Source organism: Dromaius novaehollandiae, chromosome 5 (assembly GCF_036370855.1).
Source record: "Dromaius novaehollandiae isolate bDroNov1 chromosome 5, bDroNov1.hap1, whole genome shotgun sequence".
Taxonomy (NCBI): domain Eukaryota; kingdom Metazoa; phylum Chordata; class Aves; order Casuariiformes; family Dromaiidae; genus Dromaius; species Dromaius novaehollandiae.
In genome coordinates, this window is record NC_088102.1 from 54,420,255 (window position 1) to 54,447,506 (window position 27,252).

Genomic DNA, 27,252 nt, shown 5'->3' on the forward strand with positions numbered 1-27,252 from the left:
GCCTCGCCTGGCATGCATCGGAATTAGAAGCTGGGAAGTGCTCCCAAGTCTCATTAGGCATGACCAATATAAAGACTGATAAGAATTTGCCCTGTCTACGTTAGGAGACTAATTTCATCATATTTGTTCCCATTCAGTGTGCGTGGTATAATTTCCATTTGCTTTGAAAAGATAGCTAAATAAGTGGCATCACACATGTACTGAGTGCAACCACAACAGTCCTTGCTCTGTATGTTTTCTCTTTTGAAATTAAAACACACAAAATATTTTTGATCAGTTGTTCTTTAGCATCTTGTAAACTTGTAATCTGTGCCAAGTTGTTTACAGGCTGTAACATTCGTAATGGAAATGCTGAGGAATACTGTATAGCTTGTCTTAAAAGTTGTTCTTGATCATTAAAATTCAATATGGGCCATGTAAAAGTCAGTGGCAGTAGTTTGGAGAGCCAGTTGATCTGTGAGGAGGGAGAGATTTGTTTAAACTTATATCTGGGCTGCAAATCCAACTAAGAAGAGCTTTTCACCAACTTAAACCAGAAGCTACATTGTTTCTTCTGAAATAGCTTTTTTTCCTTTTTTTAAAAAAAATAAAAACATTCTTTGAGTCATCACTAACAACATTATGTTTTTCCTGCAATAACACTGGCAGGGCCTAAACAGCACTGAGACTACTTTACTCATCCCTGATCATCAAGTGGTAAGCAGTAAAAAAATATTCATGCTTCCTTGCATGAATTTGTGTGGCGTCTTCTATTACTGTGTGCCAAAAGGTCCCTTACCAAAAAATTTTCCAGTTTTGAGGCCGTCCTTCTAAAAATAATTGTGTTTTTCAAGCAGATAAAAATGAATGTGGTTTTAAAGTTTATTCCTAGTAAATGGCCCCATGAGCACATAACGTGATGGCTTAATTGATAAACTCAAGCAAATTGAAAGGGTTCACGCAGCAAATAGGCAAAATTGAGAAATTAACTATTGGTGGAAAAAACTGGAAAGTTTTGCTTTTTTATTATTGTTTTGGTTTGATGGGATATAGAATATATTCTGCTTATGGTGTTATTAACGTATGCAGGATTCCTTTTTTTATAATAATCTGCAGGTCTCAGTCAGCATGATACTTTAAAAAGTTTCAAAGAGAAGAAATAAACACTGATATTATTTGATATGTGATACATTTCTTATTTCAGTAAATAATAAGGAAAGGCTTAAAATATCCTCTCACTGAAATTATCAAACATGGTAATTGTATTAATTACCATATATACCAGAAAACTTAAATACCCATTATTCTTTCGTGGGGGGGGGGGGGAAATAAAAAAAAAAAATTAAAATAACTGGAGAAGTACATGCTGAGGTAGATTAAAGTTGTCTGCTTGCTTACATTGGGCTCTGGTGTCTTACATTAACACATTCTCTTAGCATAGTTTTTATTTTTTCTTCTTTGGTTCTTTTTTAATGTCTTTTATCCAGAGAGATTTCCTCTGCGCATTTAAATTTTAGTGCGAACATCTTGGTATCTTAAGAAAACAGCCTCAAAATGCATGTTTCCAAGCTTTTGGATTTTAATGTAGTTCAAAGTTGTAAGACAAATGTAGCGAAGGTGCAAAAATACTTATAAAATTCAGCTCCAACCAACTCACGTTTTCTTTTTTAATGGAATATTTTTTGTCTATAACTTTGTAGCCTGCATGAAGCATAACTGGAAATTGGGACATGTATGGTGTTAAGAGTTGTTTTATGCACTTCTTTGAAGTGCATAAGCATTTCAGTTACATGGACTCCTCTAAGGAAGAATATTGACGGAAACAAATGGATCTCCGGTATAATAAGAACTGAAGTTCTTGTTGATAAACAAGAGTGGAATTTGCCTGTTCGATTTTCAGTGGCATGCCTATATATTTGCATATGTTGTATGAATACATTTATGGGAGTGTTTTTTGCTCTTGGAAATAAATTTTATTGAACGGTACATTTAGCACAGCAGAACTTTAATCAGTGTTTCATTCGGTGTAAAGATTTATGTAATACTCTGTGCAAACTTGGAATCTGATGGATGATGATAACTCTGTTTTTAAGTCATGGAGTATTTCTTGTCCTTTCAATTATTTGGATATTTTATTTTGATTCAGCTTTCAAACCCCTTACATTTTCATGCATTTCAGTATTCTGGAAATATTTCTGCAGTGGATTGTTAATTTATGAAGAATTAACTAATTGCTTTGTAATACAGTCATTTTTGGTTTGTCACCTTGTCTGTAACAAAAACAAATTAGCGCTGTGATTATCGAAGGTAATTAAAAGTAAGTAAATATTTGGTTTGTAAACCGTACCAGGTAAGCATGCAAAATTTTGCAGAATGATTTTTTTTTTCCTCTTTTTTTGTAACTTAAGCGACTTTTCACTTTTCTGGCATTGTAGAGCTATGATTGTAGACTTCTTAGATGTGCTGATGGGGATAATATTATTGATATAACCCTCTAGCCTACCAGTTATACTAATTATACTTATAGCTAGAGATTCTTCATTATGCTATAACTCTACTGAATGTAATTTATCAGGTTCCTTGGTCTTAGGTTAGTATTGGTTACTGCTTTAAAGGATCTTTTCACTCTGAGATGGAAAAAGCAGCAGCTGAAGGAAGCTGACTGCTGAACCTGCAGTCCCAGTTATGCAGGGTTGGATGTTTGTGTCATTTTACACTCTGGAGGGAGAGAATTGAATTTGGGAAGTGTTTTTCTGAATGCAGTCCCCTAAGAACCTTGCAGTTTTCTGATTGAACGCTAATCTGGAAAGTATTGCTCCAAGCAAAAATGCTCTGTCTTCTAACATGCAGGCATGGAGATGGCTAGGATACTTGGTAGCAAGGTGAGTTTGGAGGAAACTTGGTTGCCTGCAAGGAGAGAGCTGTGCTAAGCAGTGTGTGAGGTTATGTGGATGGCCAGAAATAGCTTTTCTTTGAATCCTGTGAGAAGGTACAGGATTAAATCATTCATACCTGATATAATGGCACCTGCAAAATATATTTGCTGTTCAGGTACTCTCCTGCAGTCAGACCCCTGAAGGATAGCTGGCTGAATTAACCAAGGTCAGACGTCTGTGCATTCTGGTGGGCGAGTGAGGCTAAGGAAATGTTTACCACAGTCTGTCACTCAGCAGCAATCCAAAGTCATTTCTCTGAAGCACTTTCTGTTACGATGTTTAGTGGTTGATGCCACATCCAGCAGTTTGCTTTCCCCACTCCCGCTAGTGGTGACTGGCTTGTTTGCTTTGGATCTGGAGAAGCATAGTTAAAGCCCCTGTGGGGATGAGGTGGTGAAGACCTGTTCATAAAGTATTTAGTGGTGTGACAGAGTTTAAAGGATTGGATTTTTGAGTGCAGGTAAAGGGTGGCAACCACTGGCCACCACTTACTTTACCCAAATCAGTTTGGGCAAAACTGAACATGGTGTGTTGGAACTTTTACTTTGTCTTGGACTAGGCTTTATTTATTTTGATACTGATATTTTAGTCTTTCTTGTAGCCTCTCTCCTGGTCAGACATTCCTACCTGGGACTTCAGTTTGTATCTATTATGAGGATTGCAGTACACTTGCTTTTAGTGGTATTTGGATTGCTGCTTAGCTGAACATAGTCCAACATGCTAAGCTCAGGTGGATGTCTAGGTAGAAGTTAACAATATGGGATAAACTGTGAATGTTAATGTAACTTCATATGAATCCAGTAAGTTTGCACTTATGTAACTACATAAAAGGAAAATTCAGCCGTGTACGGTAGGTAGTTGCAGGGTTCAGTTAGCCGATCTGTCCAGATGCTATGAAGTCACTTAGTTCTTGCAGAGATGATTAGACTTTTAAAACTGGTGTTACTACAGGAAAATAGGAGGACACTTTCCATTTTTTTGAAAATGTTTTTTGAACATGTTTTTGAACTATAAATTTACTTTGTAGCAGATGGATTTGTAGAACTCTTGGAAGCACTGGTAAATATTGAACACATGCAGTATTATCCTTTCATAGAATCGTATAATAACTTAGGTTGGAAGGGAGCTCTGGAGGTCCTTTAGTCCAACCTCCTGCTCAAGGCCAGGCTGACCTCACAGTTCGATCAGCTTGCTGAGGACCTTGCTTGGTCAAGTTTTGAAAATCTCTAAGCATGGAGATGCCACTGTCTTCTTGGGAAGCCTATTCCACCTGTTCAACCGCTCCCTTTTATCGAGCAGGAATATCCCTTGTTGGGACTTGTGACCGTTGCCTCTTCTCTTTTTGCTGTGTGCCTCTGAAGAGTCTGGCTTCACCTTTGCTGTAATTCCTCATTGGGTAGTTGAGGACAGCAATTATTCAAAAGCTTCTACTTGCTGTATGTATCACTTTGGGAAATTTTAATTCAGATACTTGTATTCTAGAAGATACACAAGTAACATAACGGGGTATCTGCTAACTGTGGTGAGGTGTGGCTTAATACCTGTAGGTTGTCTTAAGGTCAGGTATTCTGATCACAGTTCTGTGAAAAGCTATTAAAAAGTAAAATTTAATAATCCATCATGTTTTATGGCTCAGCTATGCAACTAGTGCAACTTACCAATGTTTTTTATATATATACATTTTTAGGCCTATAAGTTCACATTTATGCGCAAAATTGCATGAATATGCAAGACTGATCTTGTTGTGAAATCCAAGAGCAGCAAAATGGGAAGGAATAATTTATGAGTTTAATAACTAGGCCTGTCACTTTTCTGTGATGAATAATTATGTTTAGAAGGAGAAAGATTTGAGGAGTACTCTCCTTCTCAAATCAGTTCCAAAGATAACTATTGTATCTTCACATACCTAAATTAATAATCAAAACTTCAATGACAGCAAACTTGATTGTGATACATTTTTAGAAAACCAGCAGACTTTTACAGTAAAGAGAAAATATTACTTTAACTGTATGGAATGAGCTAATTATAACTATGCTACCTGAAGAATTTGGGAAACTTGACTTTGGCAGGAGCTTTAAGTAAATATTGCTGAACTCATTTTATTTTTCTTTGTGTTTATGGCTTTTGATAGTTCACTAGGACAAAGCCTTTGTCCTCTTAAGTTGGTGGTTGTGTTGGTGTGATTTTTAGGCAGATTCCCAATTTTATAAGTTGCTGCATAAAGTGCATTTTAACATTTAAATAACTGAACCCTAATTACAGTACTACTAGTGCTGTGTAGATTTCTGTGTGGTTCTATATACTAACCAAATTCACATCTAAACAATTGCAAGTTGTCTGTCAGTTAGTTGTACAAACAGAACTGTAGGCATAAAATAAAAAGAACTTAGAAAATGTTAACTTTCTCTTCTTTCCATGGATTCCATTATTTTTGTGAGCCTCTTAATTGTACATGATCATGTACTGTATAGGGAAGCAAAAGCATTTTCTGAGGTACTGTCCTGATTTCAGTTCTTACGAAGTAGTCTACATTGATCCATCTGCTCTAAGTATTTCACAAGGAAAAAACAGAATTACCAGATAGTGAAGACAAAGAGGATTGCAGTGCTTTCAGGGAATGAATAATTATAGTTTTTTGTTTTTGTTTTTTTTCTGTTTCATGTGCAAAATAGTGTTTTGTATCTCCCAAAGATAGTATAACTACAGAAATGCAGAAGTTCATCAGAATGTGTGGATAGTCCAAACAGGCTGGCGTTCTGTTTCAGCAGTTGTCAGTGTATCTGGGAAAGATGCATAAAGTTGTGCAAAACTATTCAACAAGAAGGGTGTGTTTTGTGTTTTTTCTTTTTTTAAACTTGAGCCTGTTTGAAAATAAATACGTGTTCTGTAATATGTGGATATTATTGCGTATAATTTTGCCAGCTCTGGAATTACATGGTTGTCGTTTTTATGTTCCACAGGATCCAACAAAACATGAGCATAAGAGAAATATGTATGCTCTATTCATTAGTCGGTGCTTGTTTTTTGTTGTCACACTTGTATTGCATACAAAAAAGCTTTTTATTTTTTTTCCCTTTTTAACCTGTTTAATTAGTGAAATAATGGCAATTAGCAGTAGGGGGGTCTTTATTTTAAAATGCCTGAGATTATTGGCTCAGTGAATGCCAGTGCTGCTTTTTTTTTTTTTTTTTTAATATAAGATATATTATAGTCAGACTGTGGATGGTTGTTTTTTCTAATAATTTGAGGTTTTTCTTGGCTTTAAGCACACAGGTTTCTAACTAAGTTTAGTTGGGGGTGGAGTGTGGGCTTGAAGCAGTTGCAGTGTGGGGCTCGGCGAGGAGCAGTGGGGCTTGCTAACGACTTGTTGGTTATTCCAGCAGAGTGGAAGGAGATATAATCTGTTCCTGAAGCGACGTCTCAGGGTAAAACAGTGATGAATGATATTGCAAGTGGCTTGGATGGCTGCAGTAATAACATGCTTCACTGTGTGATGCCTTTTGTTAATTGGGAGCCAAGTTCACAGTTAAAATACTTTGTGCTTTCTCAGAGAAACTTTTTCACTTGCATCTCTATAAAGTTTAAGAGGGAGGAGACTGACATATCCCTGTGTAAATTATTTGGTTCTTGTTCCTAATCTAATAAAATGAGAACCAAATTCACATGCCACTTTTGTTGATGGGTGTGACTGGAAAAAAAAATTTCCTCAGCACAGAGTTAAATTTAGACTAGAGTGTTGGCCTCTACAGAGAGCACTTTGTTGTATGAAGCTGAAATCTTGTCAACAATTGGAAGAGATAAATACCAGCACAATAATAAATAATATGCCTAATACGATGTTAACTTTACTAGGGCAATGAGATAATATTCTTTACTGACATAACATTAATTGTTGTAGCCTAACTCAATGAAAAAGATATGTTATTAATACAACATTCTGGCATGCTGATAAATGAAACTATCAACTTAGTGGATCGGTTGGAATACTAATTTCCCTGTTGAATTGGTACATTTTATTAGTCGTCTTCCCCCTGCCCTCCCCCAAGGAAGCAAGTACTCAATTTTGAATCCTATGAAATGTAACCTGTGTATAGTTTGTGTACTAATTCTGTATGCGATCACCTCAGTATCACTGCTGGGACACATTTCTCTCTGGTGGCTGGTTGGACCTTGTTATGGAGATGAAAATGCATGGATTTTACTTTCTGCTACCTGCTTGAAGTTTAACTGTCCCTGATCTGCTTTTGGGTAGAGTGGCATTTCTACTAACTTTGCAGAAAAAAAATCATACTGTCAGATACCATTTGTCTTGATCATTTCTGATGTATTCTAAAATCTGTGAAAGAATAAATGATAGCGTTGTTCACAGGCACTCCCACACTAACATATAAACAACTGCTATAAGAAGAAATATATTTAGCGTGTGTGTGTGTATGGGCAATTAATTTTGAAGTTATTTTTAACTGGATGAAGCCATTGTTAAATCTTGCCCAAGTACATCTCCAACTATGAAGAAACTGAAAAACTGAAGCAATTTGGGGAAACTGTTCTATGTTCTGTTGTTTTTTTAGAGCAACAGCAATACTTGAGTTGTAATCGGAGCCCTGTATTTTCCACAGATTGACAAAAGACATGAAAGCAAAGATTCTATTTTCTTCAGGGATGGTATCCGTCGAATCGATTTTGTTCTCTCCTATGTGGACGATCTTAATAAAGAATGGGAAAAAAAGTTGGTAAGCTGCTGCTTATGGTATCTTTGTAATTCTTGTCTATCATAACCTGAATATCCTTTACCAAGCCTTTCAAATCACTGTACTGGGTAGGAATTGAACTTTGCAAACATTTATAGCTCTGTTAAAAGCCATTCTGTATACAGAAATTCCTGCGCATGTTTCTCTTGTTCATTTTGGACCTAATTTTACTAAATGTTTAGGGTTTCATTACTGAATTGATCCCTCTGCATTATTTAAGCTGGTCAGTATCTTGTACAAACAGCTTAATGCCAAGTAATGCAAGTGATTTTACTGTTTTCTTTTAACTTTCAGTTGTATTGTTGCTGAAACCACGTCTGTAAACAGTGGTAAATGAAGGAGGTTTCTTCTAAATGAGTAAAATGCTATCCAAATAAGATGTAAAAATAATTTATATCGTTTTATATAAATGGACAGTGTTTTGATTTTCCTTCCTTTGGCTTCAGTTAGAGCAGAAACTGATTCTTAGATGCAACACTGAATCCATGCAATTTAATTTTTTTATACTGAGTAAAACAAAGAAAATCTCAGCATCTCTCCTCTGAGGTTTTGGCAGTGTTTGGCCTCCTCACTATGTAAGTGTCCTCATTCTTTTAGAAGGATATTTAAAGTGTCTTTGAGAAGAGACCTTCTATGCAGCAGAGCACAAAGTACAGGCTTTCTCCACAGTGCCAGTTAATGATCGTCCTGGAGGTTCCCAGCAAGACCCAGTTGCCTGAATGGTAACAATAGGTCAGAAGGAATCAATAAATGACATGTATTTTTTCCTTGCTCACGCTGACTTCTTAGGTCTAACTTGGGCAATATGTAAATTCAAGCTATCTGTCCATGCTGTAAAATCCAATATTCTGAGCTGCAGTCAAGACAAGTAGCAAACCTATATAAAGCATAAGGTTTAAAAAAAAAAGTAGGCATTTTAATTCTTTTATTTTTTTTCTTTTTCTACCTTCTTTCTGAGCCAGGAGAGGCTATGCTTACAAACTGGTCTTTGTAATAAATTCACAAAAGTTTGTTCTTAAAAATGGCAAAAAATTCTTCATTTGCATGTAATCCCATTCTGAAAGATAAGGTTTTCTGAAAAAGTGTAATTATACTGAGGTGTATAATAAAATCACAGTCAAAACTAAAACTCTGAAGTAAAGAATGCTTCTTGCCTATATGTTGTAGTACTAAAATGTTTCATAATTAGAAATTTCATTTGAACAAAGACTGGAAAATTGGGCTGTTCAGTAAAATTACTGATTACATTTCTATGTGAAAGAAATACTGATTTCATTAAACACTTATTTTCTCTATACATATACTCAAATACAATCTAGTGTAGAACATGACCACTGCATCCTATTATATCTTATTAAGCTATTTGTCTATATATTTATATATGGATATATACACATACGTATATATGTAATATATCTTTATAGCTATGGAACCATAGGTTTATTTAAAGGCATACACTTTCAATCCCACCCTGATTTTTTTGGCTGCTTCAGGTTGTAATCCTAGCCAGATTCTGTCTTTTACCATAAAGCAAAATAAATTTTAAAAAAGAAGGAAGAGGAGACCAGTCAGTGCAGAGAGAAGAAAGATACCCCCAGAAGAAACTCTTAAATAAGCTTTTCGCACAGCAAACAAACTTTTTCCATTAGTCATGTTCAGATTAACATGAGGAAAGAAAGGGAGGTGACTTAGCAAATACTTGAAGTGTGAAGAAAAAATGGACCAGAAGTTCGTCTGAGTCAGTCGTTCATATAGTGTGTAGCAGTTTTCTTACCTACTGCTTCATGGGTCATTGGGGGAGGCAGGGATCTTAGCCAGATGATAGAATATCTACCCATCTAGGGTGTCAATGACTAAAGGATTCGGGGGGGGAGGGCAAGAAATAGTAGCTAATTTTGTGGTTTCTGTTTGAGATAAAAAGTGAACATAGTTAGCCAGAAACATACATCTGTTGCAAAAGAGTAGAACATCTACAACAGGACTATGAGATTTAATTCTACATATGTCTGCTGCTAGCAAATGTATGTATGGCTCCATGGAGGAAGGCCTCTGGTCTGTGGCTCTGTAGGTTACCTCGCAATTGCAGAATTGACAGGCATGAAGGCATTAATTTAATTTTAGGCACACTAATTTTCACACAGAGTTCTTGAGAAATCTGCTGAAAAAATGAAATTTACCCTGTATTTATGTCCGGCATAAGCCTTTTTACAATGAGAATTCCACTTAATTAATACAGGCCATCTAGCATAGAAGTACTGTGCTGTCTCCTTTGTGGGGGCAAAATTTAAATATTGATGCAGTGCAGCCTTTGGAATTTGTTTGAGATATCATACTTGCTAATATACAGTTGCTGGAAAGAAATGTGCATTTCTTTTTCTTCAGTATAATGATTTGGCAGAATGTAAAAGCTAAGAATGAAACGTTCATAGAAAAAACTAATGGTTGTGACTAAGGGTTTTATTTCCTTGTCTCAAGGAAACAGCTTTATTCTGAATTTCTAAGAATGGGATGAATAACTTCTTTGTGCATTTCAGCACAGCCCTGATATGGATGCTTTGGGTAAGAGGCAGTATGTTCATCTTCTCTCTTAGCTTCGTGCAGAACAAATATGTTTATAAAGTTCTGTGATGTTCCCCAGGAACTCTTCAGCTTAAGCAGCTTAAATTCTCTTTTGAATTTGCCTTCTATGAGCTACATGCAAAAATCCTAACCACAAAGCCACTGCAGACAAAAAGTAGATTGTCTCACAAAAATATAATCTACTTTTTTCCTCAGTGCCTCTAGCAGACTGACTGAAATATTTTTTTTCCATCTGTGAAATACAGGAACATTTTTTTAAAAATTTTATTTATTTTTCCAATCTAACAAATTATATAGGCCCAAGACATGATCTTTATTGCCAAAAAGTGCATTTCTTCAGAGGGAACTGCAGAGCACTAGGACTCTGAAATCTCCATGCAGAGTAACTTGTGTTTGTTTTACTGGAAGCACACTCTGCCTGTCCCCAGTGGGGCATGGAGATGCAGAAAGCAGAAATTTTATCCAGGCCTTTCCCACTTTTTGTCATTTCAGACAGCACATTCTGCATTCTCCCAGATGCCAGATAGCCCAAAGCTAGGGAGCTAGGAGCAGCAAAAAATCAGATGCTTGGTGCTCCTGGTGCACGCTGTTTGCCTGCCAGCTGGGAGAAGCAGAGCAGCCAGCTCTGCACGGGGGGCTGAAGATAAGGCTTGGTCCAAATTTAGCACCTCCCCACACTGCTTCAGAACAACCTGGCTGGTACTTGCAAAAGGCAGGTGTTTGGTGTGTCTTGCACTACGCAGGACATGCTCACAAGCCCTGTGGGCAGCCCCTGGGGGGCTGTGGTGGGCACAGGTACCTTATCTGTGTGATCAACCTTGAGGTCTTGTGACTGAAGAAGGTGAGATGGCAGGTGGTCTCTCCTACATGTCTCTGGTGTGACCTGGAGATGTGTAGGCGGTCTGAACTCAAATTGAGTGCATCTGTGTAAGTCCTGTGAAGCTAATTGGTTTTCTCAGGGTACAAATAAGAGCAGAATTCATGTATGCCTTATGGTCCTGTAATGCTCCTAGAATTCATGTTCATGTCCCAGCGTCCTACTCAAGGCTCTAGTTGGAATACGTCAGAGCACTGTGATGTGTAAGAGTTGGAGCTTCTTGCCTAAAAAAGGGGGAAAAGTGAGGCAGAAGAGGCTTTCGATTAAAGATTAATATGTTGTAAACTTTGAAAATGATTTTATTCTTTTATTTACTGACTGCTGTTACTAGCAATAACAACGTTGTTATCAAAAGAACAGATTTATAACAGTTATCTATTTTCCTTGGGTAATTTATCATGCAGTGTTGCCTCTGCATTGGGCACATTAGTGCCATTGGACTTGGGATCTTGCTTTATTAATCTTATCAGGATGGTTCATAACCCTCAGGCAAACGTTAGATGGTAAAGTTATTGTTCACTAATATGTGGGATATCCCCAGTGGTGTGGTTGGAGAGGCAAATGCTCTATTGCACTATGTCCTATATATGCCACTGTGGTTTCAGAAAATGTGACTTATCTTTACAGAGGTTTAAGATTATTTTTTAAAACTATACTGAAAATGAGAGGAAGGGGATTAGAGAAGACTAGTATTAGACTAACATAACTGTTTATGTTACTTCTCTCTATCCTCTGTGACAGTGGAGTTATATAGTCTATTGTGGAATCCAGAGTATGTGCCCCAAGTGTAGCGTTTCAGGTTTATGAGACCGTGAACTTGTACCTATTAAACAAACAACATCAACAGCACTGGCCTACGGCTACATTTTGTCCTTTTTAAGCCTTAGGCAGAGGCATTACGAACAATTTCAGTATTTGGCAAGAAAGGGAGAACATTTTTTTTTTCCCCAGTAAGTTGATTCCTTTTAAAGATGGCTATTTCAAATGCCTGGAGAGTACATGAATGTACAGCATGTTCATGTGTGTTTCAGAGAAGATGACTTAGTGGGAAGAAGCAAACTGATAAAAGCAGCATAATTTCTATTACAGTTCAGCAGTTTATCACAAGTATACGGTAAGAAAAGATAAGTAAGATGGCTCTGTCTGTTACTGAGCTGCACAGGAAGAGGAGGAACTGGCATGTGAGTGTTTCTAGGGGCTGAAAGCCCTCTGTGCTCACTCACTTGGATCTCCCCCAGGATTGCTAGGGAAAGAATGCAAGGCAGTCTGCTTTGTTTGGAGAAAATGTAATCCAGAATAGTACATAGCTTGGGATACTAGACTAGAATGTCACCTTTTATATACCACCTTTGAATGTAATCGTAAATTACCTTTAAGTTATATTGGTTTTTGTAAGATCAGTGGGTCAGCAAACAATAGTTCTGTAGTGTGTTTATACAGGTGCATATATGCATGTTTGTGGGGTAGATGAATTAAAAAGTAATGCATGGAATTGTATTTGCCCCAGCGTGCATGAGAACTCAGAGTTTATCACATTTACTAAGTTTCTAGGCCAGTATCTAATCTAATATCCATTGGTATTCTGCAAAACCAAGTATTACAGATAATAATGCAAGGCTACTATCATTAAATATATCAACACATTTAGCATAGATTAGAGGACCTTTAAACCTGTTTTTTGGTCTCTATTAATTTGAGTAGTTAATGCAAACTCAAGTGCAAATGGGCTGCTTGCTCCTCACAGAAATACAGGAAAAGGAAATGGACTGAAAACTTTTTTCAAAGCTTGTTTGAAAAACGTTATGTAGGGCTGACTGTTCAGTCTAGAAAACACGTCTCACACAGTGTTGCAGGTGTTAGCTGGAAATCAATTGATAGTTTTGCTACTGCTTTCTAATGAGGCTAGGGCTCTATGTTTCACATCAATTGTTTTTCACCTGGCAGTTCTTCAGCAAATTTTATATAATTAAAAGAAAATTAACTGGATTTCCTAAAAACAGTAAAAATCGGTCTCATCCTATAGAGGAGGAGAGGAAGATAATGTTCTTGCCTAAAGCTGCTACCTGGGAATTACTTGACAAAATAAACAGTTCAAAGAAGTAAACCTCAGGGTCTCCAATTTATAACTTATGGCATCGTTAGCATTGACAAAGAGGCAGACATATCACACGCTGGGTTAGTGACCTCTGTGAAGTCCACGCTGGCTTTATGCAGGCTAAGCATAGGTAGGCTTACATGTCATGATTTGTTAGACTCTTACCGAGTTTTACAATTCAGTTGTTTATGAAGTGTATTATTTGTATTGTCTTTAGTCAGTATTTGAACATCTGCATCAGGAATGATTGTTAAACTGGTAACTAGCTATCCCTGCAAATAATAAATGATCATTCTCAAACTTCCAGAATTTTTGTTTGTCTAGTTTTTCCATTTTCTCTAAAAAAAATATATAGCTTTACTTGAACAGTTAAGTTCCCCCTGCCAAGACCCAGAAATGCTGAAGGCTTGTGACTTTATTTTGCTGCCTGGTTTACAAATTTGCCTAGTTTATGAGACTCTACCTAATAACAAGTGGCTCTCCCATTTTGAGCTGCAGTCACTCGTGTTGCTAGTGAACTAAATTCATGTTGTGTTACCACTGGGCTAGCCGTTACTCAGAAGTAGATCGGTATGCATCGGCCAATTTTTATCTGTTGTTCTGCTTTCTTTTACAAATTTCACATAGTATAAAGGGGTCTTCATCAGTGCAGTGTGAAGGAGTAGAACTAGCCCAGTTCATCAGTTGTTAAAGTCTGTTTGTTTATCCTCAGGAAAGAAGAAAAGAATTTGAGAACAATCTGCAAAAGGCTGGTTTGGAACTAGAAACAGAAGACAAGAAGGTAAAAACAAAAAAAAAGAATACAAAAAAGAAGAAAAATTAGGACTAAAGAAACAGATCTGCAAATTCCTAATTAATCTTTTTCCCCTGTGAGAAAAATTATTTTATAAGTGATTATGATAATGAAATCTAGCAGATGTCAGTAGTTTGACTAACTTAAGTGAAACCAGCTAAGTGTGTCTATCTGTGAGTTATTTTTCCAGATGTGTTCATAAGAGTTGTGAGAAGAAAGCCATTTTGTTTCAGGAAGAAGTGATTGCATTTGATTCTGTAACAAAAAGGAAGTGAAAAATAGTTGTGAACTAATTCAAACCCAAGCAAAAGGGAAGTACACTCACAGCTAGATTTAATCCATGTAAGCCTCTTCCAAGCTGAGTGAAGCAACTAGTATCATATTTTGACGTCATGACCACTGTAATTATTGTCTTGTAATTAGGGTGAGGAAGGACCCCAGTGTGACAACTTCAGGACATTTCATTAGTGATACTGTTTTGCTTAATGTGTGTGGAGGACACACAGTCCTGACAGTCATCATCCTCTTTTTCTTTTTTTCTCTCTGCCGGAGATTGTGTGGGGCAAAATAACTTCTGATGAAGTTTAGACTTTAACATCCACAGATAAGGATTCAGTGAGATAGATGTTAAAAATATTTATTTGATTGCTGTAGTCTCCTGCATATGACATATGCAGAAGAACAGTACATGACATAGGCTGTGGGGTGTGGGCTACGGTAAGATTATTTCTTATCATAGCTGCAAGGCTTGTAACAGTCTTCATAGGTCTTGTTGGTAATAAGCTTTTGCAAGAATTTTTTATGGTCTGCTCTGCTGTATGAAAACTGCCCCCTCTAGCAATTGGAAAAGCTTTACCATGCAGCACGGTGGCATGCAGGACGTGTGGGTCGTCAAGGGGCAAGTGCCCCACAGCAAACCATTCTATTGACATTGCAGAATGTAGTGAGAGTGTTGAGGCTTCAGCTTGCGAGATTAATGTAGTTTCAAAATCCTTCATGAGCTTTCAAATGCAACAATCATCTGTATCGCAAATTGACCCATGATCGGATAAGCTTTTCAGTAAAGATATCTCATCCCCCCCCCTTTATTTAAGATTTAAAAAATGTGCAAAAGGAAATAAATTTTATGTAACAACCATTCTCATAAATCTTGCAGTAAAATGCAGTTTAGTCTAATGTCAGATTTAACTCTTCTGGGGCAGGAGTCTGAAGATGGCAAAATTTATTTTGTGAAGATCCATGCCCCGTGGGAGGTTCTGATCACGTATGCAGAAGTGCTGAACATTAAAGTTCCCATCAAGGAAAATGATATTCCTTCGACGGTGGAGAACCCCTTGGATTGTATGCTTACGCCATTCAGGCTTCCTGAGAAGGTGATGCACCCTGAACCAGATTATTTCACTGCACCGTTCAGCAAGGAGAAGCAGGAGTTGTACCTCATTAATGATGAGAGCACTTTCTTCTCACCGTCCATGAGAAACAGAATAGTACGTATATGAAATTGTCTGTTTAGATTTACATGTAGGTTTACACTGACCCATAGGAGTATACGTGCAAGAAAGGAATATATATAATACAAAATCTCTGAGTAGACGTGCAGACACCTAGATGCCTGTGCATCTTTCTTAGAATCATAGAATAATATTGGTTGGAATGGATTGGGACCTTTACAGGAAGGCTAGCTTGCCTTCAGCAGCCTTGTACAGGGTATTCCTGGTAAGCAGAACTGGATAAATACGCAGTTCACGTATAGTGCTCTTTCCATCAGCCAGTACAGGACTCTGGTTAAATGGCTTTAAAACAAGAGAGGTCTGAAATGTGTGTGTTTGAATCTAGGTTTATTATATTTTAACACGTTGCCCATATGGAACAGAAGAAGGGAAGAAAAAGTTTGGGATTAAAAGACTGCTAAATAATGGCACCTATTCAGCTGCATATCCTCTTCATGATGTAAGTACTTTAGTTTTTTGCTCCTTTGAGCATTTCCTAATGTTTTTATCTTTACCTACAGTGACACTCCTGTTTCCAGCAGAAATGAAAACGTACTCAAACCCTTTAATTTCTCCCAGAAATTAATTCTGTTTTATAATACACAAGAAATATTTGCCAGCCTTGCTATTTGGTTATGTGCCAGAATGTTTCTGCTTATGGATGATTCTTATTTCAAATAATTTTTAAAAAATTAAAGATGTAACATATTAAAATATTTTTAAATGTGGATATTTAGTTTTTTAATTAATTTTTGATTTCTTAGATATGAATTTTCATTCTTCATAGCTAAGAGGCATTCAAAAAAAGTCCAACAGGATCACAAACTGAATTTTTAGCATAGCCAAATGTTTTGAAGAGACAGTTTTACAACACAGAACAAAATTACAAGAGCTGTTAGAAATGGTGCTTATTTTAACACATTTAATTTCTAGGAAACTGATAAAGTGGCAAAAGTTTTCTTAGTTTGGGCTGGTAGATACCTGATGGTGATGAACACCACGGAAGTTAGTTAGAGTCAGAATTCCATTTTGCACACACTCGTGTTACAACTTTAGAAACCACAGCACTGAGCACAGTATAGTGCAGTGTCTGGAGGCATGAAAACTTGAATTTATATCCCCAAGTTTACATCTTTCAGTGAAAGGCTTTTGGCTGTGAAGTTTTCAATGAGAGCCTGATTCTGAACTATAGAGAACAGGATTTAAATTTGCGTTATTTTTAATGAAGGGGGAGTAAAATAGGGGTTTCCTATTTTAGGAAAGTTTGAGCTTCTGCAAGTACATATGCTATAAAGGAACAAACTGTTTATTTCAATGATCTACTGGAGCAAATGAGTATCACAAAGTATGTGTTGTACTAGTGCAACATTAGTGTAACATCACGTAATATGATTACAGTACAGGTTGGCTAAATGTCTAAGATTGATGTTGTCTGAAAATGTGTATTATCTTAAAAAGCTACAAATATAGAGAAGGTTCTACTTATATAAAAGTGTTGAAGTACAGTGCTAACTTTGGATTCCAAGTTATTTTAATTGGCCCAAGCTTAAGAGGGGCACATCTTCATTAATGTTCATTTCTTTTGATGTAGTATTTGAGTCTGTTATTCAGATGTTTTGCCTTGCCTCTGATTTGCTCACAGTGCCAGTACTGGAAAAAGGCAAATGATCCGAACTGTGACAGTGAGAGATACACGCTGTACATGGAGTGGGCCCGTTTCTTACGATTCTACAAAGAACAGCCTTTGGATCTCATCAGGTAAAATACTGCCTGAGAAGCATTTGTTATGTTTGAATTTTTACTCTTTTTAAGGTTTGATGAGAAAGAGATGCTTAATTGGGCACTAGGTCTTTGGAGTACACAGCAAATGTTCTTATTAACAACTGGAAAAACGTTTTACCTCAAATGAAGCCCTGTTCAATCTAGCCAATGCTCTTGGGGTCAGATATTTTACAGATAATTCAATTGTAGATGAACACATATGAAGAATATCTAGCATATTACAATCAAGATGCTGTGGCAGATATTTTTAAAGATGGAGCTGAAATTCTGAGATTTCAACACAGACTTGAAAATATTTCGAGAACAGTCAGTTTGTGAAGTTTGACTCCTTGTTCAGTATTGAACCAATTATGAAATTTAAACTAAATTTATACAAGATCTCTTTGATTCAGCTCATATTCTTATATAACATATATTGCTTTATTCATGGGTTACCTTTGCTCCATTTTTAACAGAACCAATTGTGTTTCTATGGTAAATAGCCCATTCATTCCAACTATGTGATCAGAACTATTGAGCCAAATTTAATTTTGTATAACTACTTCGAAAATCAAAATTGTAAATCTTTATGTACGTTATCCTGTGGGCAGGGGAAAGAGTGATTGAAAGCTGGAGCTTCTGCCAGAAAGAAAGGGTCAGAAGAGGCAGTGTGTTTTGTGCATTCAACTTGTGTAACTCCTGCCTATGGCTGGATTCAAATCTCGTTTTTATCAGTGTACGTTAATGGATTTACTCTTCTGTTACGTGAGAATTTTGTGCAGTGTTTCACTTTGACTGTGACCATTTTTTTTCTGTTATAACTTCAAATATTGCTTTATATTCCTATTCAATTGCATTTTTTGTATTCAGGAAGTACTATGGCGAGAAGATTGGAATCTATTTTGCCTGGCTAGGATTTTACACTGAGATGTTATTCCTTGCAGCAGTTGTTGGGTTAATCTGTTTTCTCTACGGCTTGTTTACAATGGATGAAAATATGAGCAGGTGAGCATAATATTGAAAATCTGCTGCACTTGTGATGGTAAAAACTAAGACTTACCTAGCAAATCAAGCAATGCAAAAACTTTGTTCTTGTGGAAAAACAGATAACATGTTTTCAGTCTTGGGGCAGACCAGTTTGTTCTCCAGCTACATTTATTGACTGAAATGGTGGTGGACAGCTAGTGTGGAGCTGGTGACTATTAGTAAGAGCCAACTTGTAGGCAAGAGGTGGTATTTTTCTGCTGTCTGGCAGCAGTTTTTTATATTGGACTACCTGCAATATATAAGGTTTTAAGAATACTGCTGACATCTCTCAAAATAGTTTGTTTCAACTGCATATTGTTTCCTTAACCTTTTAAATTTTGATATATCTCACAGAGTAGTCTGTTGACCTTTTGTGGAGGTGAAGGAGGTGGGGGATCATTATTTTTACTAACTATCAAAAGCATGAGGACAATGTAGATCAGCAGTGTTTTCTCATCAGAGATGAGTCCATTATGTCATAATCCAGAGTTTGCTAAAGTTTCTTTTGTAATTAATTTTGTGTTTGTTCAAAGAATCCTGGGATTTACTATATTCAGGGATTTGTCGGGGAGGAGGGTTGGCATCATTTCACTGCTCCCAGTTTTAATGAAAAGGCTTCCAGGAACTTCCTTCATTTTTAACCGTAAAAGATAATATAACAAATTAAAAATGAGAAACTAGCATTTTACTTATATTTCTATACAGAATATAACTGCTGTCTGGCCCATTCTGTTGAATTATGTTATTTTGAGACTTGCATTATAGTTACCATATTCTGAATTCACCTGGATATACTGCTACGCATGTTCAAGTTTCTCTGGATATAAAGGAAGTATATATAGGATTGTAAACTTCACCCACTGTAGGAATTAAATTCAGTGTGGTTTAAAGTAGGAATTATTTAACAGATAGATTAGAAAGCTGTGTCACATTGAAGTAGCACGTTTTGGTATAGATAGCAAAGTTGAATTAATACTTTTGCTTTTAGAAAAGGTATGATGAGCACTTCACTAGTCTGATGAAAAATAACATGGTTGATATCTCACCTGAAAGCTGGGCATGTGCAGTTCAGCTTCTTATGGACCTCTGATCCGTTACTGAAAAAAAACCCCAAAGCATATACTAAGTGAATTGCTAGTTTTCCTGCTTGTAGCAGCTGCTTTTTCTTGTCCTGACCTGACCCACTGCAGGGTACATCAGTGGATATGACAACTGTGTGAAGCTGCAAATGTTGAGCTTTGAAGAAATGAAGCTCTGACATTTTTTTCTGACATAAATTCATGTAGTGGTTCTTAAGGTGCTATAAAACAGATACTGTAAAACATTTTCTTCTTTAGCAAAGAAATCTGTGACCCTGCAATTGGAGGAGAGATCATCATGTGCCCTCTATGTGACCGAGAGTGTGACTACTGGAAACTAAACACCACCTGTGCATCTTCAGAGGTCTGTATCTGGTTCCCCAGCCGTTGTCATTTTGTTCATGCTGAGAACTATTTTGTTACTGAACTCTTCCTGTATGTTCTGTTGCAGTATTCCCATTTGTTTGATAACGTGGCAACTCTTTTTTTTGCCATTTTCATGGGCATATGGGGTGAGTACCTTTGATAATAAGTTTATGTCAAGCCGTAAGGAGACCTTGGCCAAACTGCTGAGGGACACTGGAGTGGGAAGAAGGGAAAGAGAATGTCTTTATGTTTTAATATTCTGTCTCAGATACAGAAGTATCTACCTGATGAAAGAATAAAAATAATTTAAGGTTACGGAGGGATTGGACATAAAAAAACAAAACAATACAAACGAAAAAACAGCAGGTATGTAGGCTGTCTAGGATGTCATAAGCATTGTGTACTCCAAGTACTACCATCTGTTTCTCTCCTTAGTAGCCTAACATAGAGTGGTCCAACCACATGTAGTCCTTGTAAGAGTTCTTCCTACTGTGTCCTTCAAGTTATCAGTGCCCACATGAGGGAGTAGAGGGCTCCTGTGTCCTTTCACTGGAGCCCAGCACTACTGCATTACCAGCAGCACTTTTAGGACAAGAATGAGTTTGCTTCTACTCCAGTGAAGTTCGTACATTACATGTATGTTTTGATGATGCAGAAATGGGTAGATTTCTTGAGACTTTCTATAAGTGTGGGTTCACATGAACAGATATTTGTTCTAACTGTAAGATTGTGTTGTCCTGAATACACCTTCTTTTCTTGAATTCTATACATCTTTGTAGATTGAGGATAACATGGTTATTATTTCTCACTTCCTTAAATACCTTGTTTACTGTTTAGGGGGAACACCGTGTCAAATACCATAATTAAACAGCACTTCAATTTGGATACAGATCTGTTAACACACAAAGATTTGTTTGTCTATTTGTTATCAGAGCCACTAGCTTTTTCACAGAGCATTCTCAAAAAATCTTGAAATAAGATGTTGTGTGCCTGTTTCCTAAACCTTTCTTGGATTTAAGCACTAGCCTTTGAGTGACATAGATCGGTCATTCAGGAAGCACCAGCAAAAGATTGTAGAACTGCACAAGATAAAATTTCCTGTGTTTGTGTAAACCATAGTGTCTTGAGTTCAAATAAGAACAATCAGATTACCAAGGCTTACATTTTAAAATAGTTTCTAGAAGGCTTTTTTAACTTTGCATGATATTACCACCTTCATAGTTGTTTGTTTTATATAAAAACACATTTCCCCTTTGTATTTAAAAAAGGTTCTTAAGCCAGCCTCAGTCTCAGTCACTTGAAAAACATCAGACATTCACTGTCTTTAAAATGACCACAGTATCAAATAATTACAAAAAAGTAGCAGGTCTTTGAACTTAGTACTTTGAAACAGTTCTGCTTATCTGTAATATAGTTCATGTGTTAAACGTCTGTACACAATTAAGTGAATTATCTCTGTTCTTTTGTTAATCTGTATTGATATTTGTATTTGAAAAATAGTTAAAGTGTAATTGAACATGGTTGTCATAACTATGGAAATAATCTATATCCTGTCTTGATATCTTCCTTTTCATCCACTTTTGGACTTCAGATAATAAATACATTTAATCCATATTCTTGTTCTTAGCTATGAACTTTAATAGGTATTCAGTAAAAATAGATGGGTCACATTGTGAGAGCAAATAGTAGGCTGCAGAATAGGAGCCAGTGCAGAGACACTTGTTTAATAGTTTAATAGTGCAGAGACACTATTTAATATAGGTAATAAACTTGTTCACATCTCCTAAAAGTTTTTTTTTCTCCTTTTTAACTATTTCTTAACATTTTCAAATTGCAGTTACTCTTTTCTTGGAGTTCTGGAAGAGACGGCAAGCTAGACTGAAATATGAGTGGGACTTGGTTGATTTTGAAGAAGAACAGCAGCAGCTCCAGCTGAGGCCTGAGTATGAAGCCAAATGTACCCAAAAGAAGAAGAACCCTGTAACTCAGGTAATTAAACCTGCTGGATTGACATGCATGCAAATTCAGTTTTGTGCTGAAAGGTGTTAGGGGGAGGGGTTTATAATATATGAGCATCTAATTGCTAGATAAAGATTTGTGCAACACATAAGCAGTACAGCATGTATATCAGAGCAGGGCAGGCCCTCAGCTATTACATCTCCACACAAGTATGTGTATGATCACAAAGGTCTTGGCTTCAATATATAGAACATGGTGCCAACAACCCCCTGTTGCAGGCTAACTGAACACAATGGAATGCATTGGGTATCAAAGCAGAATTTGGTAACACTTACTGTTTTCTCGCTGAAGGCATCCAGTCGGTGAGAGCTGAGGTTTGCACTCTTTGGTTGACTAAAATCAGATATAAGCTCTTTAACTGGTGAAAGCAGTGTTGCAGTGATAGCACTGATTGGTACTGGAGCTAATAGCCCTGCCTTTGAGGGGTCTCTTTATCCTGGCACAATGCCACGGTGGTGCGGCTGTACCATTTTCCAGTCTGAAGTTAACTGTAACTGGCTCTTAGCACTTCGACCTGTTGCATGACAGGCATGCCCCACCTCTTAGATCATGGTTCTCTGTGTAGGTGTCTTAGCTAGGCTTCTTGAGCCAGAATAAATGAGAGTGTGGTTTTCTTCCACTGAGATGTGTTCATAATTATAATTAGATGTCCTTTAATGATTTTAATTTCCACAGGAAATTGATAGATTAAATGAGGAATACTGAGACACAGCTTATACCTTTCACTTTGCTAACACCATCTTTACAGTGTCATTCACATTTCAACATAGCAGTCTCTGAAATCTTTGTGCTCTCAGTAAAGCACTCTCTCTCATTCCCTACACAACATGGAAAGGAACAGTTGTCTTGATACAAAGATGCTTAAGTGTGACATAAGCTGTGGTTTCACTTATGATATCCAAATCCAGTTTGGGGAGCACTTGGAAGGTGAAGATTGCTGAAGTCCTTTGTCTGAAATCTAACTAAGATACAATTAACCATACTATTTAACTCTTAAACAAGTTAATCATCTTCATTAAAACTTAATTTAGGTAGAAGTTATTTGACAAATTTAGGGACCAGATGGTTACATTCCAGTACAATATCTACTGCCTCAATCAGAAGTATTTAAATCATCTTCCTTCTTCCTAGAATTGTATTGTATATAAATAATTTATTTTCACCAGTCATGAGTATACTAAGTAACACAGTCTTCAGAAAAGAAATAGAAACCTGGCTGTAGCATAGGAAGCACAATTATTATACAAACAGTAGCCTGTCTTTCAGGGCTGTCTGCTTAATTAGGGAATATATACACTAATCTCATTTCTCTTGAGTGTTTCTCTTGTTCCCTTTCAGCACATGCAGCATTGATGTTGTTGTTCTCATAACTGCAACTTGCACGCTCCAGTCACACAGAGATCTTTGAAGATCCTGCAGTATGATTTTGAGTGTAGCTCTGCAGAGGAATTACTTTCTGCAGGCTCAGGAAAACCAGTTTCAGGCAAATTGTAGTTTTTGACTAGCTTGTTCAGCTAATTGAAAACAGATGCCTGCCTGTTGCATGGTATTTGCTATTATGGGTCTTTCTGTATGCCTAGGCTCAAAACCTCCGTTTTCTTACGTAGCTGCGCAGTAACCAAAGCCAGCTGAACCGCTGTGGTTCTGCTGCAGTTGAAGGAAGGAACAGGGGTTCCATACAGGCACTGCATGGCCCTCGTGTTCTCTGGAGTAACATACTGCAGCAGAGCATAATGGGGTGAAGACAAGGAAGCAGTGGACTTGACTCACAGGCAGTAGTTATGTGCAGCATGGACCAAAACCCGTAGTCTCAGGGGGTGAGTCAGCCACAGCGGATTACAGCCAAAGACAGCATGGGCTAGTCCGTTTGTGTTAGTGCTCTGGAGGAGGAGATTGTTACCTCTGTAAGTGCACGCAGTGGACTTTATTCCCTAAATAAAGTGGACTTTATTTAGGAAATAAAGTGGACTTTATTTAGGAAATAAAAATGGGATCTTAATATATTTTTCTCATCTCAGACTGAGATACTGATTTATAATATAGGAGAGTCAGTTGTTCACAGCTGTTTAGTTTTGCTCCCTATGTACGGATTGACAATTGCCATAGAAATTCAATTATTGGATAATCCTTTATTTTATGAAACATCACATTTACTACCTTGGTGGATTTTCAGAAGCTATTGTGTGGCAGGGTTTTGCAGTGATGCTTGTCAATGCCCAGTTAAAGCAAACTACACAGGTTAGCCATGCTGTAGCCTAATTTCCTTTTGTTAGATAATGTGTAATACTGAACATGGGAAAGGAGAATGATTTAAAATAGATTAATTTTGTGGTCTGAAAAGATGTTACGGATACAGGTCACAGAGTTTACTGGGTCCCAGGAAACTTTACTTCAGTTAGAAAACTTATTTTCTCATTACTCTGCCATGATCCTGAGTTCTAGGTATGCTGAAATAGAAATCACCAACCTCAAGACTTAACTGGTACCTCATTTGCTGTTGATAAAGTATCGGCATCATACTTGTGATGCTGAAGTATTTAACTAGATGATAGCTAAATTTCATTTTTGCTGATTTCAGTAGAATCTTAATTTATATAAATAATGAAGCATTCCATTCAAAATAGGCCATGTCACTGCACAATGTTATTGCCTACATGTTGTTCTTAAGTAGAAAACTACTTGTTAAATAGCCTAGAATGTTGAAACATTTGTTCTTAATATAGTATATAGATACTATTTTTTAATACATAATAAGTATTAAATGTTACTGTGTAGAGTCCCCTGATATCTATGCCCATATCAACTTATCTTCAGCTTTTTTTATAGTACTATTAATAGAGCCTTTAATTGTTATCACCATCGAAAACCTTGTAGTAAGTCAAGACCCAAGTATTCATGATAGTGTTTAGTAACTATACTTCAGGCAGATGTAAGCACTATGTTTTACTTTCTCATGAGAGAACAGCACATTACGTTTAAAACAAAATTGCATTCATATGAACATACTACTGACTGATCTGGCTACAGAATATTGCCATCAAAAAGGAACATTTGTCAGGACAAATGATTGATACTACTTGATTGTCTCAAGGGGAAAGGTGCTGCTCAGCTGTGTGTCCATTGTATTCATAGTAATTATGCCATGTTACACCAGTGTGTTCAGCACACTCTGGACTTTCGTGTAACAGAAACTAAACTTGCTTCAGCAACATGTTACAGCTTAAATATCTTCCACTTTCAAAACAAGTATCTACAATTTCAAAATAGTTATTTGTAGCATACTTAAAATTGTGCTAGCCTGTAGTAATCGGGGCCCCTTTGTCCAAGAGTCATGTAAGCACAGTACAGTGCCTTGTCCCAAAGTTTTATCAACTTCAGATTTTTGTATATTAAGTTTTCTTCCCTTGGCATTAGTTCTTAAGTAATCTCTTCTTAATACATGTAATCTGATATTTTAGGAATTAGAACTGATTGCTGAAAAGAGAACTGTACACGAACATGGAAAACTGTTCTTGTGCTATATGGGAATAGTCTTTTGGGTAAGATCTAGCCGCCTGATACTGCAGCAGAGATTGGCAACTAATAAATGTAGCCATTTCTTCAATAAGAAAAAGAAATTGAAGGAGTGGAGGAAAATGCTTTCTGGCTGTGTGGAACAACATGGTGCATCCAAGTAGAGGAGGATTTTAAAAAACCTTCACATGCAGAATCTCTTAAGATTCAGTCCAATTTTGAATGCAGAGCTGTATGACAGCTGACCTAGCATTACAATAAATAATTCTGTCCTCTTCATGTGATTAAGAAGTGGGTCTTTGTCCTGCAGACACTGATTGATTTTGCCAAGGTTTAATTATTCTTTCTAGGTATTGCGTTTACTTTTAGCGTTGTTTATGGCGACTTCTGTCCTAAATATTTTTTTTATCCGAACATTCAAAATCATGTCATAGTTGCCCTTTTAGAGAGCGGGGTTATGAATGGTTTTCCTCGGATGTGGTCACTTTCACACAGCTGTTGAGAGCTCTCTGTGCTGCTTGATATTAAAATAAGATTATGGTTTTGTGAACTGTGCTGTGCTTGCTTGACTGTTTCAGGAGATGGAGCCTTATTTGCCTCTAACTAGCCAGGCTGTTCGGTTCTGCATCTCAGGAACTACAGTGTTGTTCTGGGTGAGCATTTTTTGCATCATCACTTTAACATGTATTAGAATTGCTGATTATCGCTAATCATCCCATTAACACGTACTAGTGCGTTTAAGCTTCCCTTCTACTATTGTCTTGTACATTTCCTGCTGTCATGCAAAGTGCACTTCGATTCAGATGAAAAAGATAAAAGACCTTAGAAATCTGTCATTAACTAGAAATGTGGTGAGCCTTTCTAGCATAGGGATAACTATGCTGTTACCAGATCATCTTGATAAAATGTAAAGGCAAAAGAACAATATTCGCTGCAATGAAATGTAATGCCAATTTAAGAGAAATAGCTATACAACGAATTTACCAGGAAGTGGGCAATATAATTTAATATGTCCTTTCTGTCTTCATTTCTGTGAGTCTGTATTCTTCTGCACTATTTATTTTTTGAATATTGGTATTAAATTGTCTTGCTTTTCTTGTGTTAACAAAATAATTTCAGTGGGTTTAATGTATCTAATAAAACAAGATGTCGCCCGTGTACTTTGCATTTCAGTGCTTCTGAACTCATGCCCTTAAAGAATGAAATAAAAAAGTATAAAGCATGATTCTTTATATGTTATTTCCAAAGTTGTGTGTATATAGCTATACTGAGCTGTAAATGTATTTTAAATCTCTGTCCTTTCCTTAGGTATCTCTGATTATAGCTAGCATGATAGCTGTGATTGTGTATCGTCTTGCAGTGTATGCTGCCTTTGCCAGCCTCATGGAGAATACTCAGACTTTAGAACCCATCAGTGGATTACTGACACCTCAGCTGGCAACTTCAGTCACAGCCTCATGCCTGAATTTTGTCATCATCATGATACTTAATTTCTTGTATGAGAGAATAGCTATCTGGATTACTGATATGGGTAAGCAGTGCACTTGAAGACAATACTCTCAAGGAGTCACTACAGATAGAATCTGTCTAGAGGTGCTTGACGTAGCCGTCCTCACCTTGGGCACGCTGGGAGCATTATGATGTTTGCAGCAGCTACTTGTTTGTATCCAGGGCTATATAGAACATGTTCCCTGCATTTGAAAAGTTATCACAAGCTGGTTTCTTTTAGTATAATGTTTGAATATATTAAAATTAGTCCAACAGAGAGGCAGTCATATTTCTGAACATGAATTAAAAATCATTTTGAGTTACATGAGATTCATCAAAGTGAGATGAAGCTGTCTTGATTTAGCAGTGTTTCATTTAGAAATCCTGAATGTGTATTAAGTAATACTCTTAAAAACAGATCACAGCTTTTCAACAGCCATCTTTACAAGAAAAAAGGCTAAATAATCATGTCTCTTACTTTGGAGGAAAAGATAGTAGA

General features: G+C 36.8%; 1 protein-coding gene across 8 annotated transcripts in view; it reads left to right on the forward strand.

Moving 5' to 3' along the window:
• The window catches only part of ANO5 (anoctamin 5), a 59,484-nt gene that overhangs the window by 19,415 nt on the left and 12,817 nt on the right, over window positions 1-27,252 (forward strand). For 2 of the 8 annotated variants that reach the window (XM_064512853.1, XM_064512855.1), the window contains 12 exons: window positions 649-696; window positions 7,535-7,648; window positions 13,931-13,999; window positions 15,214-15,498; window positions 15,848-15,961; window positions 17,144-17,259; window positions 18,133-18,267; window positions 19,626-19,731; window positions 19,819-19,879; window positions 21,571-21,722; window positions 25,844-25,918; window positions 26,574-26,796. In XM_064512853.1, the coding sequence (XP_064368923.1) occupies window positions 649-696; window positions 7,535-7,648; window positions 13,931-13,999; window positions 15,214-15,498; window positions 15,848-15,961; window positions 17,144-17,259; window positions 18,133-18,267; window positions 19,626-19,731; window positions 19,819-19,879; window positions 21,571-21,722; window positions 25,844-25,918; window positions 26,574-26,796 (1,498 nt within the window). Of the gene's footprint in view, window positions 1-648; window positions 697-6,295; window positions 6,341-7,534; window positions 7,649-13,930; window positions 14,000-15,213; window positions 15,499-15,847; window positions 15,962-17,143; window positions 17,260-18,132; window positions 18,268-19,625; window positions 19,732-19,818; window positions 19,880-21,570; window positions 21,723-25,843; window positions 25,919-26,573; window positions 26,797-27,252 lie in introns of all 8 variants that reach the window. The other 6 variants (XM_064512854.1, XM_064512857.1, XM_064512856.1 and 3 more) reach the window with 3 other exon arrangements.